The sequence below is a fragment of the Prinia subflava genome, chromosome Z (genome assembly GCF_021018805.1).
Source record: "Prinia subflava isolate CZ2003 ecotype Zambia chromosome Z, Cam_Psub_1.2, whole genome shotgun sequence".
In the NCBI taxonomy this organism is placed as follows: domain Eukaryota; kingdom Metazoa; phylum Chordata; class Aves; order Passeriformes; family Cisticolidae; genus Prinia; species Prinia subflava.
This window is the reverse complement of record NC_086283.1, coordinates 87,156,850-87,173,685: the sequence shown is the minus strand read 5'-3', so window position 1 is coordinate 87,173,685 and position 16,836 is coordinate 87,156,850. Positions and strand designations below refer to the sequence as shown.

Sequence of the window (16,836 nt, the reverse complement as noted above, 5' to 3'; positions counted from 1 at the left end):
ATCTAAATGTCATTCTTTCAAAGTGGAATTCAGAATGCGTTGTTTGGGTTTAAGAGTCAAAACCCAGGGAATCAGAAGGAGGTGTTGATATATGGTGTCTAGTACATCCTCTAGTACTGAGCACTATAAGCTGTCTTAGCTCATCAATAGGGAACTGCAGCAACTAAAAATTTGAGTTTTGCCTAACTCCTTAGTTTATGTTGTTCAAGGCTGAGGATTGAAATTCTCAATCCCATTTACAGGGAAAAGAAAAAAGTTTGTTTAGGGTAGTAATTCAGATACTGTCCTGGCAGCAGTGATTGCTAAATTCTGGTGTTTGTTCCCAGCTGTGTTTCTATTCTTCACTGACTGAACATTTAACTGAATTTAAGCAGACAGTTCTAGTCTCTAGGAGTAGGGACTTGAAGCCAACCCTGCTCCTTTTCATCAAAATAGCTACAGGCCCAGCTTGTCTTCAAAGATGAAGTGATTAACTGGGGTTTTCAGGATTGTTTCCCACTTTCCTGATATTTACTTTAGCTTCTGATCATTGGTACAAATATGGAATGGCATTTAGCATAGTAAGATACTAATGAAATAAAAACTGCTGGAAATGCAGTCTCAGTGTATCTGTGAACTTGTTGAAAAAAGCAAGTTAACTGGTGATCAGTTACATTTGTTAACATGTCCTGCTAAGTTTACAGGAGCTGTGAAATCTGACATGCATACACAGTGGAAGACTTTTTTTTCTTTACCTAATGCTGCTGTTCTGTAGTTTTAGTCTGTGTGGTGTTTTACACACTCTTATCTGAAGTACAGACACTTAATAATTGTAACAATTCAGAGGCAGACAAGTTTTGTGGATGTGAAGGATAAGAGGAAAAAAAAAAAGGATAAGAGATAAAAAATCCCCACTTCTCACAGACTGATAGCTATTGTTTGCTTAAAAATTCTCCTGTATTGTGAGAAGTGAGATTGGCTGTGCATAGAGGCATCTGAAGAAGGAGGAAGTCAGGCTGTACTACTTGTTATGTTTGGGACACACAGTGAAGAATTACTGATTTTTGAAATGCCAGGTTAAATTTTCAGCCTTGTTTATTTTGATTAGGGAAATGGTCAGAAGTAGCCATTCAGTACTTTAATTTTGAGATTAGAAATACATTAATTGTAAGTTTCTAATGAAATGCAACAAGTGCTTACTGATCTGCAGAAATTTTTTTAACTGTTGCATTCATCTCTTTTGTTTATCTAAGTGAGAGAGAGGAGAACCTGCTATCAAGATAATAAGGATGGGTTATCTGAGGAACAGATAACTGTCTGTAGAAATCTAACTGTGCTAAGTCCAATGGAATTTCTACTTTATTTGAAGGTGATCCATTATTAAAGGTCAAAATCAAATCTTCAACTGAATTGCATGATTCCTGTTATTTGGAAGTTAACCTTTACAGAGACAAATGCTAAATAATATTATTTTGCCTTTATACATAAAAGTGAAAGGATGCAGGGAGTTCATCTGATTCTCACTTCAGCTTGCAGAACTTGAAGAAGTTAAGCATGCGATCAGACCTGTAGTTTTGTTTGAACCTGAGCTCTCACACACACACTCAGCCTGAGGTTTTCATGTTTTCTTCAGATCTACAAACACTTTCCTGCTCCTGTAGCAAAGATGGGAGTGTTGAGAACTTGGCCGATACAAAGAAACTCAATGGTCAGAAGTTACATACAAGCCACCAGCCCTGGTAAAGATTGAAAGGAGGAGCATAGCATGTGAAGAAACTTGAGAGATTGTGTGGTATTATAGATGTGGTAATACTTCCAGCACTGCTGAATAAAGGTCAGGCTGAATTGAGGAGGTGTCACTGCTCTCAGGACCCTCAACAGAGGCGTTGAATTTTATGATAGGAATTGAACTGCAGGCAACTTGGAGTTGGAGCGAGGCCTCTTGGATGTGTGCCTACACCTCTAGAGCAAGGGCTGTGATAACAGGGTGCTTCTTAAAATGTGCATCTCCCTGTAGAAACACCTCTGAACAGAGCCCTGCTGGGGCTTTTGGTCATGACACCTCTTTTTTGTAGGGAATTGGGGCTACCCAAAGCCACAGGAGAAAACAAGGTGTGACCTTGCCAGATGTGGTGTCATGAATGGGAAAATGTGATTGATAGAGGCTTGGGCTCATGCTTTCTGCCAGAATAGAGTACATAAATGTCTGTAACATGTCCCAAATGACACTGAGCTCTTATCTGTTCTGTTATTCTCTGCTGTGAGACCTACTGAATATTTTTCCCTGGTTAAGTGGTTTGAGATCTCAGCCACTGCCACCGTGAAAGTGTTTGGTCATGGTAATGGTCAATATGTTTAGAAATATTTGTTGACTGGCTGTTTGAATATCCAGTTTGAATAATTTTCTTGTTCAGATCACAGAAGATGGCTAAATATATCTCCTTGGGTAAATAGCATTTACACCTCAAATGATATCAGGGGAGGGAAAAAAGAGAGTGTACTTTCTCATAAAAATGCATTAAATAAAAATCATTAAGCCCCGCATTTTATCTCTGGTTGCCTAGTAACAACACAGCCACATCAGTGAGCACCATTTTCTCAGGTACAATGAACTGTGTGGCACTAAGGGACAGAATCAGACTGAAATAAGCTATTTGTATCCTGTTATCTCTGCTAAATCATGACATTTGGTTTTACTGGGGAAACTGGAAATGAACCATTTTTGTGTGTTCATGTCTATTCCTCCAAATGCTTTAACAATGACAAAACTTTCCTCACATGCACAGCTCTGTTTTGAGGAATTCTTCAAGATTTTTTCACAGTGACGGTTTACTATAAATAAGCCTGTAAGTACCACTTTGAAGTGAAACAATAATCTAATAGAATCTTTTTGTCACCTGGATGCTCGAGCTGTGGAACTCCAAAGTGAACCCTGATAGAGGATGGTTTTGGGATGGGCACAGACTTTACATTAGTGTGTGTTTCTATGAAACCATAGATCAGGATGAAGAACATAGAATTGAAGTCCTTCTGTGCAAATGCTGCAACCACTGAGCTTTTGTGTTGCTATAGCTTTTGTTGATACTATTTAATTGCTCAGTGATGTGTCTGTGTGTGCTTAGGCAGTGGTTGTGAAGGAGAGTCCCATGGATCTGCAGTGAGAATCCCATTTGTTACAGGATGAGCACTGAACTTCTTAGTCCTGCTGTATTACCAGCTGCTTTTGGCACAAGTAACAGTAGAATTCTAGTTGCCATAGTGTGCTCATATAGTACATTTCATATATATATATAATAAGTATAGAAAAAGTTGTGTCTTAAATTTGTAGGTAGTTAGTTGGGGCTTTTGACTGCATGAATGTATTTACATGCCTAGGCCTTAGCTAAATCCTGAGTCAGGGATGCCTGTGGATCTGAATTTGGATAACCCAAATATAATGTATAGACATTAAAATTACCTTTCCCAGAGGAATCTTAGTTGAAAGATTTGAATGAACACTTGTGGGAGGGCAACTTTGAAATACAAGCTCATGATCCTTAGAAAATATAGAAGGGAAACATGAAATTAAGTTAAGAGAAAGACTGTGTTAATGAGTTTGAGAATAAAATTTTCCAACATGGAGGAAGTATTGGAAGAGCAGTAGAAGTTTGACCTTGATCACAATCATTGTAATCTCAAATACAGAGAAGAAACATGATAGAAAGTGAGAAACAAGGCCAGATGTCTGAATCTAGGCATTACAAAGCCAAAGCAAACCAAAAAGCTTCAGCTTCTAAGAAATATCCAGCCCAGTACAAAATAAAGAATACTTGGAAGTAGCAGGGAATCTTTGTAGGAATACAAACACAGTGGACTGGGAGACCAAGAATACTTCACCACTCAATGAAGGGACTAAAATTATCAAATTACAATGAAGGCTAAAGTGTTTAGTGCTTTTTCTCCTACAGTATTGAGCAAAGTTAACAACCAGTTTGGTGGCTATAATGATGCCAATCATAGACAGTTAAAGAGCATCTCAGAGAAGGATTGGAATTGAAATTCAGGGACTACTGGTATTGTTTTGGAAAAGCAGCTCCTAGAAACATTTGCACACCCTGGCCACAACAATTTTAGTTTGCCAAAAAATCCCACCCCCAGACTTGACTACTCTTTTGTTGGTTTTATTTCCCTTCATTGTATTTGTTTCTTGCTTCTGTGTGTGCATGTGCTTATTAAAAAAATAATAGAAAAACAAAACATTTATTTGGCTGTGATGCAGACCATCTTAAAATGATTAGAAAAATAGTGGAATGTAGGTTGTATTGGGCTAGAAGAGAGTTAATATGGTAGTTCTTGTCACATTTAGTTAACATGCTTCTGATCTGTAGTATGATTATTGGTGTATCCTCTGCCAGGCCAGGAGTTGGACTTGATGACCCTAATCGGTACTTTCCAACACAGCAAATTCTATTCTGTGACGCTGTTCTATTCTGTGATTTTCAGGGGAATAAATTTCTTTAATAGTTAATTTTGCTATATTTGGTTTGTTGATGTTTTTTGTTTGGATGGGATTTTTGTTGGTTTTTTTACTGTTCTTTTATTTTCTGGTCGCTGGGGTTTTTTTCCCTACAGTTGCTTTTCTTTTATATATAATATCTAATTAAATGGCTTCAGATTTGCTCAAATAATGAATATGGCAGTTCAAATTGTTGCTAACTGCTGTTCAGGTAGTTTTACCTACTCATAATATATTGGTGGATTTGAATTTATTTTTCTTTTATCTGTCTCTTATATTTTGTTTCTTTCTAAGTGATACTTTCTTTAATGCATATCATGAGTTTTCTCAGCATTCAGCTTCATAAGTTCATTGCAGATGTGAATATATTCTTCAATGAAAAGAATTCCTTTTATCCTTGTCATATATATTAAGAACAACTCTGGCATTCAAAAAGAACAAGAAAAAGCAAGCTCATGGTTGATCAGTAGATACTGCAGATTGCCAGGAAGTCAGTATGCTGGATAAACTGATGGAAAGCCTCTGTTTGCTTCTAAAGCTAAATTCAGAGAGTTTTTCATAACATTTTATAGAAAGCCTCATAGGCTGTGCATTTGAACTATATTTCACTAATAGTGCTCATGTCTTCTGTCATGAGAATTTGAAAATTAAATTTACAATACCCTAACTTTTCAGCTCTGGTTTAAGATGTATAAATCAATCAGTGACTTACCTGTCATTGCATTTAAAATCATGCATTATTGTAGCACTGAAAAGATGGGAGAGTTTTAGGCACGATTCAAGGAATTTACAGGCATATATTCTGGTATCTTAAAGCATTAATTTGTTTTCTGTGCTATTAATGTCTCTTATGAAGATTTCTAGTATAGAATGAGAAAGATTTAACATCTAAACTGAAAGTCTTCCAAAAAATTACTTCTGACATGAGGCATATGTCTTTTCAGATGATCAATATATGAGATTTAAAAAGCTGCAGCCTCATAACCTGCTGGAGTGAAAATTTTTGAATCAGTAGCTCAGATTTTAGCAGCATCCTTTTAACTCTTGTAGCATCCCTCCCCTGCAAATGTATTGAATTACTCAGTAAAAAAAGGTGAATATTTAAAGAGAAGTAATGGGTTGAGATACCAAGACTGACGTGGTGTCATGCTTAAATGCTTGGTATCATGACTTAAATCATGCTGGTTTTTCAGGCTGCAGACTATGGTAAAAGAATGAACAAGGACGACAGAGTAGTTTTCCTTTTCTGGGTCCCAAACAGTTTCCTAGTCTTGTTTTTTGTTTGTTTGTTTGTTTGTTTTTATTTGTTTTGTTTTATCCCCAAAACGTCATTAAATTCTGTTATAAAGAACTCACACTCAGGGTGTCCAGTGTGTAGAAATCCACTCCCGTTTATATTCCCATGAATTAGATACTATGATCCTTAGTTTATCAACTGATTCATCTAGAGAAAGCAGTAACTAAACAAATCTTAAAGCAATTTCATGTTTGAACAGGTTTTCCTGGGATTTTATTATAAAAGAAGCAAGCACACTCCTCGTTTTTGTTAACCTTTGGAATAAGTCAAATGTATTTTTTTCAAATTTCTTCTTGCTGAAAGAAGTGGAGAAAGCCAAAGACACAAGCAGGTTACCTCAGCTGGTCAGAGCATGGTGCTGGTAATGGCAAAGTTGTGAGTTTGATGTGCATATGGGCCATTGACTTAAGAGTTTCGTTCCATAATTCTTGTGGGTTGCTTCCAACTCAGGTGATTCTGTGAAATAATCCTAATTAGAATGGGGAGGTATGTAGCCAGTTGGCTCTGTAACCAATGGGATAAGGAACACTTGTGCTCAAGACAATGTTTCAGGGTTACTAGTGAAATCAGAATTTTCTCATTAGGTTATGATAAGCAAAAAATTCCATTTTTATAGTTTGAAGGACTGATTTAAAAATTTCTGCCAGATTCAAATAATAATAAAGTGCTTTCATAAAGCAGTTTATTATTGGGGTTTTTTTTTCAATTTCCATATATGTCTATTGCTATCTTTTCCAGGCAGATTTTAGGAAGGATAATGATTAAGTGCAAGAAAACTTTATTTCTTCTTAAAAATTGTTACTGACAATCTCTTTATACCTACATTTCTGTTAAAAGTGTCTAAACCACATCAATTGTTTTCTTTCTTTCAAACTTTTCCTTGAACGGTACCCTGACTACCCTCTTTCTCAAAACTGTGGAGAAATTTATTTATCTTGAATATTTTGGGGGTGTGGGATGTCTGCTATGATTCTGAAGGTGAAATGGATCATACTAATTCCTTGTTGAGAAACAAAGTGGTAGCATGTCAAGTAGTTCTCAGAACTGCTTGTAAATTACCACTGTCTCTAATGAACCTCTGAAATAAGGAGAACTAACAGATGTATGCTTAGAACATGTCATTTTGGTATGAAGTTATCTTTTTGTTACCTTTATTGAAGGTAACAGGGTTTCTTTTTCTTACCAGAGAGAACAGCAACATAATTAACTAAGAAATTGTTTTACTGGCGTTACCTTGCTATATATCTTCTGCTGAGCATGCTCTGGTCTGATCCTTAGTTACAGATATTCCTTGAATCTGAGAGGGGTTTAGTTGGACATAACTAGACTGTAAAGTATAAAAATCACCTCTTGGATAGTGCAATTAAATCTCTGATTTATTATTTTTAATTTGTATTTTACTTTTCTACTTTTGACTTCAGTATTTAAATTCCACTTAGTTCATTTTTGAAAGTAAAGCTTAAATTTATCTCCTGACCTTTAAGTTACATTTCTTGGAATGCGTAGGGTATGAGAACTCTTCTAGTCTCTTTTGATTTATCATTTCTCTGATACGAATAAGAAAATAAAATCTTTTGTTGTGATTATGGTTGGGGTTTTTAGGGGTTCCGTTATTGCTGGTAAAATGTGAATAATTTTAATTAAAAATGTCAGTTATTTATTTTTACCTTCTAATAAGTTCAAAGGCTTTCAATCCAAAGCAATTTGGAAATATGTAACAAAATACAGCAATAATGTATTTAAAGTAAGGTGTGTTTCATTTGCAAAAATGTTAAATTATATTCCAGTAGAGTTAATATTCTTAGCATCTATTCTGTCCTGGAGTAGAAGTATTTGGGATGCGGTCAGTCCCCTTATTCCGAGAGATTAAACAGGTTCTTCTGCTATTAACTTGTCTTTAGTAAATGAAGACTATATTCACTGATTATGTGAGTTTTGTTTGTTGTCTTCTGGCTCTTCTCCCATTATTTAATTCTACATTTAAAAATAATTACATCATGTTATCTAAAAAGATGTTTTTCCAAATTCCTTCTCCAGATGTGAGAATATGATTTTATATAAATCCCACATGGATGGTTATATTTTATTTTGTGTTAAGAACCTACGTATTGAATACAAATTGGGTGCTTTATCACCTCATTTCATCAAGAAAGCAGAAGTCAAAAAATGTGATCACAGCCAGCACGAGTTCACTGATGACTTATATCAGAGCAACCACAGGGTTTCAGAAGGAATCACTGCCTAGGTGTGCCTGCCGTAGGAGCCTGGTTTGATTGGTAATGCTGGGGCGGGGCTGCTGGACTGCTGGATCTTGAAGTAATATCTCATGCTTTCAATTCAGGTAATTTTACCATAAAATAATAGAGTAAAATCCAAAGGAATGAAGTTAAGGAGATAAGAAAACTTCACTTTCACTTTTTAGTGGATACAGATTTATACAGACATACTAGTGCAAGTTATCAAACAAACAAGCCCATCAATTTAATGGAGGAACTTCTTTGAGCAATGTCAGTGTCTTCAGACTTTGAACATGTTCTTGAAACTTAAGAGTATTGTGTGTCCTTACTGTGCTAATATGTGACTAGCTTAAAGATTTCTGAAGTGGAGTTCTGTGTGTATGGCAGCACCTCCTCAGAGAGTGGTGGTTAAATTTTTCATATTCTTCCGTACATGCACATAGCTTTATATATACATAACCTTTGCAGATAATCAAGTATGCTTCCTCTTTCCTTTGTGGTATTCATCCTGGAGCTGCTGTGTGTGAGTACCTAGAGCAGGTAATTTACTTCTGTCTGTTTTCTTCTCTGCTGTCAGCATGGAGGAAGATGTCAAATGCGTGGAATGGAAAGGGGCCGTTGGAGGAAACAGGCAGCAGGTGCAGAGAAGTGTGGAAGGAGATTAAGCCTGAGGCAACTACAAGTGGAGGTGGTAATTGAGGAGATTTAGAACAGAGAAAACAAAAGTGAATTGAGTATATTCTAGCAGGGGCTCCTGATTTAGGAGGATCTGTAGCCACATGACAAAAAACCTGGAGACAAATGTAGGAGACTTATGTCAGTTTTACTTTCCTAATCATCAGATACAACCTACTGGCAACAGATCTCACTGTTTTTCTGTGGTGATGACTGAGGATAACAATCTACTAGAAAGAAGGAAAACACATAAAGGTGCATAAGATCTTCAATAGCATGAACCAGACAAATAAAAAGCTACAATGTACTGTTCCTGTATGGCACAGAGAAGGGAGCACACAGTGAAATGACAAGAGGTAATAAGAAATGTTTTTCATAATAGTTAAATTTAAGCAATGTATCAATAGAATCTCTTGGGTTCTAAGAAAACAATTAGTTGCTGGCTCGTCAGAAGCTATGAAGATGGTGGTGTATGTCCAGCCTCTGACTAAGGACGTCTTGCAACTGTCACATTCCTAGCAGCTGGGAGAATATAACCAGAAGTACCACACTGCCTTTTAACATCCTGCTGCTAGGAAGAAGGGCTGTTTGGCTAAGTGGACCTTCATTGTGATGCAGACCAGGCTCATTGTGTGAAAGGTTCTCTAAAAAGTATGAACTTTACTGGTTTTTACTGTTCCTTGCCCCACAGTATGCTTATGGAAACATTTATCTGAAGTCTGATATTATCATAATGTGATAATTGTTGACCAAGATGTGCCTTTATAAGGCTATTTAGTATTTATTTGATTTTAAAGTTATGAAAGTCTTTTTTTCAGGATGGATATTGACTGGCTGTCATTCCATTAGTGTAGGATTTTGATAGGAGTAGAAATGTCATGGTCTGTCTGAAAAGGAAAGAACTGAACTCAGAAGATCCTCTGTTTCATTTCCCTGCTTGCAGAATTCAGTAACCTGTTTTGCTTTTTTCCGTAATTAAGGAAGTTTGTATAGTGTGTTCTTAATTTCTAGTGAACTGTTTCCAGAATGTATTTCGTAGTTTTAAAATATCAAAGCTTCTTGTGAAATTCAATCTAAACAATACTAGCTTTTTTCACCTCTTGTTTATCATTAACTATCATGAATGGTTGATCACAATTTCTGTGATCTTGAATGCAGACACATAAAATTTATTCTTACAGCCCTTGTAGCCCTTACGTATTTTAAGTTTCTTTTAATTTTAAGATTTTATAAATGTATAATGAATGTGACATCCTGACTCTTCCAGTAGTGAACTGAAGATATGTACTGATGAGTTTTTCTTGAGCATCGAAGTGGCTAAATTTTATTTCATTCCTCTTGTTTTGGACATTTAACCAATTGTAATGTTTTACTTTACTAATGTTCTGCTAGGAATTATCATTATTTCAGTTTGAAGAACTGCAGTGAACTAAGATACTTAAGATAGCGATAGAGAGATTTAATAAAGTTAGTGGAAAAATAAGCTACTTAAAAGTGCATAGGTTTGTACCCTCATCTGTTTCTTTCTTTCATATGCACATTTTTGAATCTTTTTTCTGTAGTAAGGACTTATATTGTAATTTCTGATTATAGCTTAGTTTTATGAAAACTGAGATTCAAAACTAAACCAGCTGAAAACATTTAACATATCATAAAGTACATTATTAAGCTGCAGAAATATTTAAAAGGAACATACTCAAATCAAAGACCTTTTTATTTTTGAGTGTTTTGGCATAAGTAGTTTGTCATTATTTCCTTACCAATTTTTGATAAGGAATCATAGTTTTTCATTTTTCTAACTAGAAGTCCATAACTGTCAAGGTTCCCTTTTTCTCTCTGGAAGCCTTCAGAAATTCTGAAATAAAACTAGAAGAAGAGCTGAATTTCTGTAAGGAAAAGGAATTCAAAATCCTTTACAAAGGAAAGATAAATGTAAATTACAGAAGAAAGTGATATTGTGAAGCAAATGACCACTGCCTCTGTGAGTGCTGATACCAAAAGGAATGGCAGAAGGCTCTTGTGAATCATAGTGAAGAACAGCTTTTATGTTCTGGGTGTACTTACAGATAAACCAGTGTTCAGAAAGGACTGAATTAATTCATCCTCCTCCCATTGTCAGCAATCAGAAAAGTTTTGCAAGAGCACTATCCCCAGGAAGAAACCTCCAGTACTGTGAAATGCTTGAAACAATGAAAGGGTTTTTGAGTCATGCGTTAGAGCCTTCCCAGAGGAGGGAAGTCAACCCTCATGGTCTCCCATAGCTACTTTTTACAAAGATGTAAATATTTTCTGTCTTTTTACACATTGATGAAATGAAGGTTTAAGATGAGTGCATGTGATCAAGGCAATCTAAAAGGTAGCAGAGGATTTTGATTTTCTTAGTACAAGGAGTACAGGAGTGGTCTGCCCTGATTAGTTCCCTCCCTGTGCTTTGGCAGACTTGGTGTCTCTTGAGTGGAATGACACATAATGATTTTTGATGTTTACAAAAATTCTTCTGTATGTTACAAAATAAAGCCTGAGGCAGGGTGAGTACAGAAATGAAAGAACAGAAGCATAGGTAGAATCAGAGTAGAGCAGGAGGAAAACACACACATACTTTGAATTATTAACATGGATGCACTCCTGCCTTTCTCCTTGAGGCTTCATCTACAGAGGTGGCAGAGCCGACTCGTAAAGAAATATGAAACTGAAAGGGAAGTGAATACGCCCTGTGATGGGACTATTAAATTTGCAGTATCATTCTCGTCTAGGAAGATACTCAGGCAATGCCTTGCAGTGGCCACAGGCACTGAGGTGCTGTTTCCCATAGCTGTCAGATTTCCTGGTGTCACTTCAGGTGGCACAGCTTTTTCTCTGCCAGTGCTGATGGTGGGCAGCCCATGTACACTGCCTCATCATCCAGTTCCCTGGGAGAGAGGCTGGAGCGCTCAGACAGTGTTTGTACTTCCCCTGCATGAATTCTCTCTTTTCCTTGTAAATGTGCTGATTCTTTTGCTTGCAGAACTGGAAGACAGTTAATTTTGCATACATCATGTGCAAATTCTTAATTCATTTTCAAAATTCCTTTTTACTGCTGTGGAGATATTTAATTTTAGTTACATTCGATGCTTATTTGACATAATGGTAGAACATGGAAAGGTGTTCCAGTCGTTGGGGATCCTTAGGCTTATCTGAAATCCCTATTACAAAATACAGTTTGCAGTATTATGTTCATTTAGGATAGTGTTTGGAAATAATAGAGGAAAAGCTATCAGGCAGACTGCTGTGTCCCAAGAGGCAAAATACAAACCAATTAGCAGAATGGCGTGACTGATAACAAAATCCAACAATTTATTGTTGGATGAATAATTTATTCTATATATTCCATGGGGGGAGAGGCTCAGTGTGTCAAGTTTTCTGACAGCATAATTCTGTTCGAGTTTGTTGAATTGTGCCAAGATTTTGGTTTTATAATCTCAGCTGCAGCAGCAAACAAATGTAGTTATTCTGTGAGAAAGTTCAAATCAGGAGCAATTAGTATTCCCCAGGCCTAGTTTTTCGTCTGATAAGTGAAGACAAATTTAATTAGAAAGGGTGAATTTGGGAATTCTGCTGGTAGCAAGCAGATCATCTGCTTGCCTATTGCTTCATTAGAAAGTTTTGTCTCCTGCTTCTCCTCCCTTTTGAGGATGTTCTGGTGGTAGTCACTGCACCAAAAGTGCAGTGTGCTTCAGCTCTGTGCTTCAGGTTTTTTTAATTTTACCCTGTGTTTGACTTAGTCTCCATATTAATCTTAAAATGAGTGTATAGAATTTGAACCATCAAGTGAGATGAATGAAACGGTAGCATTTTTTCATGAATACCCAAATCAGAATTTTCAAGATATTGAATTTATTGTGTCGCCTTGTGGGTAAGGGCTTTCTGGATCTGGGGCTCTGCTCTCTGTGAGTGCTGAGCCTGGTGTTGCTGTAGCTGTTGCCTTTTGTTTTAGGATGTTTGCCTTGCAGATTTTAGATCCTTTCTGTCTCTTTAACGCAGGGCTTTTTTTTAGGGACCATCTGAACCTGATCCTGCGATCTTTAGGTTCTTTTTATTTTTCTTCCTTTCCTGCTTTTAGGGTGGATTGGTTGGTTTCTTTGTTTATTGTCACATTTCAAGGCACAGTAGGAAAGTGTCTATCACATGTACTGTGGATTTTAGTATTGATCATACTGTCCAGTAGTACTGAGTTTTAAACTCTTTAATTTTGCTTCACTGATGGCAGCTGCTAAGAGATTTACCCTTACCATACCTTGGGTCTTGTTTTGGGGTTATTAGGCTTTGGACATTCCTAAGAGTTTAATGAATCCCTGGTGATAAAGCAGTTTGGAGATTGTCTTTTCATCTTGGAGTGCATTGTTATGTCCTGTGTGGTAGATTGTTGTATGTTATCTTTGACTGCTGCTCTAACATTACACGTTTTCCCTGTGATTGGGTGCAACTGCAAACAACACTAACATTAGTGCCTCTTTTGTGGCAGAGTGAGATGTGCTCTGTGTACCTCAGACTTGTTGGGAAAGCACCAGACATGGCTGAGGATCTGTGCTGCAGGTATCTGTCTGTAGCAGGGTCTCTAAATAGATCCACCCCCAACTCAGGCCTAGAAGGAAGGAAACTGTTATTTTCTGTGGCGCTCCTGATACGTGACATTTCAAATCTACTATGTATGGATGAGTGTCATTTTGGGCTGAATCTCTGTTTCACTAACTGTGAAGACTTCTAGATCTTCATCTTTTATCTTCTTTCTTGCAATCCATTATTAGAGTTCAAATGTTTTAAATTTTAATTTTGAGTACAGTATGGAAAACTTTCACGTTATGTGTTTGTATCCTCTAAATTAATACTTCTGCCTTTTACTGTGGTACTTTGTTACTAGCATATTGTTTTCCTCTGTTTGGGCAGAAAATTTTTGTAGTTACAAACAACTCTGATGTAACTGTAGACATTATATTTCTTCAAGCTGGCCATAAAAATGGGCCTGTTAGAACATAAATTACCTTCAGTTTGTGTGAAGAAATATGCTTTGAAAGAAGAGAACAGATAAGCATCTAAATCAACCTGTTTTAATGACTATATCTATTTTGTCCCATTGCTTAGTTTTCTTGACATGATCTGCTATATATTTAATGTTTCATTTCAAAACTTCATTGATGTTAAAACCTCTAATTGAATATTTTTCTAAATATTTTCCCTTTTCCTTTTTGCTCTGTAGGTAGAAGAAATTGTTGATATAGGAACATTTGCTCCAGAAGACATTCATGTTCCCAAAATCTATGTTGATCGTCTGTTACAAGGAGAGAAGTTCGAGAAGAGAATTGAAGTAAGTAGCTGAGCTTCTCAGTCACAACGTATTTCAACTTGCGTGTATTTAAAATGTGCATGATTTTAGTCTAGCTGCCAAGTCTTAGCAGTGAGAAAATAGTGTGAGAAAGACCCATCTAATTTTGCTAAAAACTAGAGCTTATGTAGGTGCTTACGTAGTTAGGTGGGGGCCTGAGCATTGAGCCTTCTTTCTTACAGTTCAGACTCTGTGGTTCAGTTCCTGAATAATTTAGAGCAACTGCCTGTAGCCCTGAATGACTTTACTGCAGTTGAAAATCTAGTGGAAAAGGCTACTAAATTCTTCTTCCCTCTCTCAGTTCATCTGCTGTAGATAGAACAAGGGGAACACCCAGACAAGGATCTGACTTTGATAAGTAGATTCTTCTCCACTGGACAACTTTTAATGTGGGCACCTAGGGCCAGCCTCAGTCCCTTTTGTGCCGTGCATTGAATTATGTTATATTGCAAAGGTCCTGAAGTCTTTGCTCCCTTTTCTTTAATCAGAAACTTTTTTAACTGGTGGCCTTTCTGGTCTGAGTAAATGTCAGTAGCTATTGAAATTGCTGCAATAATATTGCACCACTGAAAACACGCAAGAGAATTCTGATTATGTGATTGTTCTTTGTTGTTTCTGTGGCTTTGCCACACTCAGGCTATGTTGCTGTAGTCATTTTAGTGATGTGACAATGCTTTTCAAGTGCAGTTGAAAATTCTGTATTTCTTCTGTGTCTCCAGACTCTGGAGGTTGGAATTATTCAAAATGTCATCAAAAAAGCTGTTAGAAGGGAAAATATATGACAGAAGGAAAAAAATCTGTGAAAAAAAAGTGCAGAAAGGAATTGCAATAATTAAACTTCTGTTATTAAAATCAAGTCACAAAATCCTAGGAAGTTGTACAAGACCTTTTCTCCAAGCATACTCTTTTGTGAATGCTAAGGTGAAGAGGCATCTTTTTCCATCTGTTCATTCTGCAAAAGCATATTGCATGTTGTTGAGTAATTGACTGAAAACAGATGTGTCAAACCATTTTTTTTCCCTCTGGTTTTGTTGGGTTAGATTGCAATTAATGGCCTATTTTCTGCTTCTGAATGGCTGCATTATCTCCCAGAAAAGCTCTTTACCTTTTATGACAGAAATCTTTTTTTCATTTATTAAACTATTACTTCTGCTACGTCTTGGCTGCAGAAGTGAATACCTGTTTAGTCATGAATACCTACCTAGTCATCTGTCCCCTTCCCTATATGGTTCAGAAAAAAAGTGGAGCAGGGGTGAGGGAGAAAGCTACCAAGCAAAATTGTAACAGAGATTAATTTCTATTATGCAATTTTGTAATTCTGGTAGTGGCACCTCTCACTACGTATAGGTATGGGAAGGAAAAGACAGATTCATTTACTCTTCTGTTAAATTTTACAAATGAACTGGCTGTACACAGAAAAGCACTGAGTATGGTAAGTGTTGAGAGAAGATGAGTATAAGAAATAAGGAGAAGCTAGTCTATCATAATTCTTACCGGCTTTAAATAGCAGTTCCTGCCTAATATGGCTCAGAAGTGGTCTCTCTAGCACCAGCTATAATTTCTATCCAGCCTTCTCTTTGCTGTGTAGAAACCCTCTGTAATTTTCTTACTTTATCCATAATCCACAAGTGAAGCAAATCTAGGGAAAATAGCCAAGCATAACAAGGACATTGATGGCAAATTGAAGAGGATTGATACTGACTGTTTCTGACTGCCTAAGGGGAAAGTGACTCTGCAAAAATTCTTTTGTGGTGAGGAAATGTAACGGGAGATGTTTTCCTGATGGGTTAATTGTAGCCTGAAGTAGGAGAGGATATGAAGATGTATGGGGGTGCAGGATATGATGTTGCCCAGAGGAATTTGATATGCGTAGGAGAGATGTGCAAAGAACATAATCCATGTAGACAATAATTTAAAAGAAAGATGTTAGGAACTTCTTGAATGTTGTGGAGTTTTCACCTACATGTGATTTACAAAACATGAACTTAAGATGAGAAAATATCAGGAAACAACTTCATGGAGTGTGCAACATTATATAGATATGTTTGAAAGTTTTGATTCTTGGCTCCTGGTATCTTTAGATGAATGGCACTTGTCTGTCTCATCCTTATAAATCTAGAATAGCTCATTGAATTGAATGAATACAGAAAGAGTGCAGTATTTGTATTTTTGGCTGACGTGTTAACAAAATTTATTTAGGTATCTCTGGGGTAATGAATCTCAGACTTGATAGTATTTGTAGTAGTGCTTGGTGCCTTCCTCACCGCTTCTCTATGTATCTGGCTTGGCAATACAGACAAAGAAATAATATTTTGCACTAAGGCTGTCATTTGTGTTATTTGAGGACTCCATTGGCTTAGCTAAGCTTGAATGCATGAAATAGAAGGTCATTTTCTTTTGTAGAAGATGAAAAAAATAACTTTATTCTTAGATCAAGTATCTCAGTGCAATCAAAATCAAGCTTTTTGTCTTGAAGCTTTTTATTCAAATATACACAAGTAATCTTAGGATTACTTTTTATTTTGCAGCGCTTATCAATCCGAAAGCCTGAAGACTCAACAGCCAAACAAAAAAAAGGAGACAATGTGAGGGAGAGGATCATCAAACGGGCTGCTTTAGAGTTTGAGGATGGCATGTATGGTATCCTTCAGCTGTGCTATAGGTTAAAGTGATTGCTGACTAGAATAAGAAACCCCTCTGGTTTGTTTAGAACAGGTTGATTAACATGCTCATTGTCTTTACCAGACCCTGTGATTTTCTTATTTTATTAACACCCAATTGAAATAGAAGGTAT

At 36.6% G+C, this 16,836-nt stretch overlaps 1 protein-coding gene across 1 annotated transcript in view; it reads left to right on the top strand.

Moving 5' to 3' along the window:
* OXCT1 (3-oxoacid CoA-transferase 1) overlaps positions 1 to 16,836 on the top strand; it is an 85,642-nt gene that overhangs the window by 30,474 nt on the left and 38,332 nt on the right. The window contains exons 8-9 of the mRNA XM_063424032.1: positions 13,917 to 14,024; positions 16,571 to 16,682. Of these exons, the coding sequence (XP_063280102.1) occupies positions 13,917 to 14,024; positions 16,571 to 16,682 (220 nt within the window). The remainder of the gene's footprint in view (positions 1 to 13,916; positions 14,025 to 16,570; positions 16,683 to 16,836) is intronic.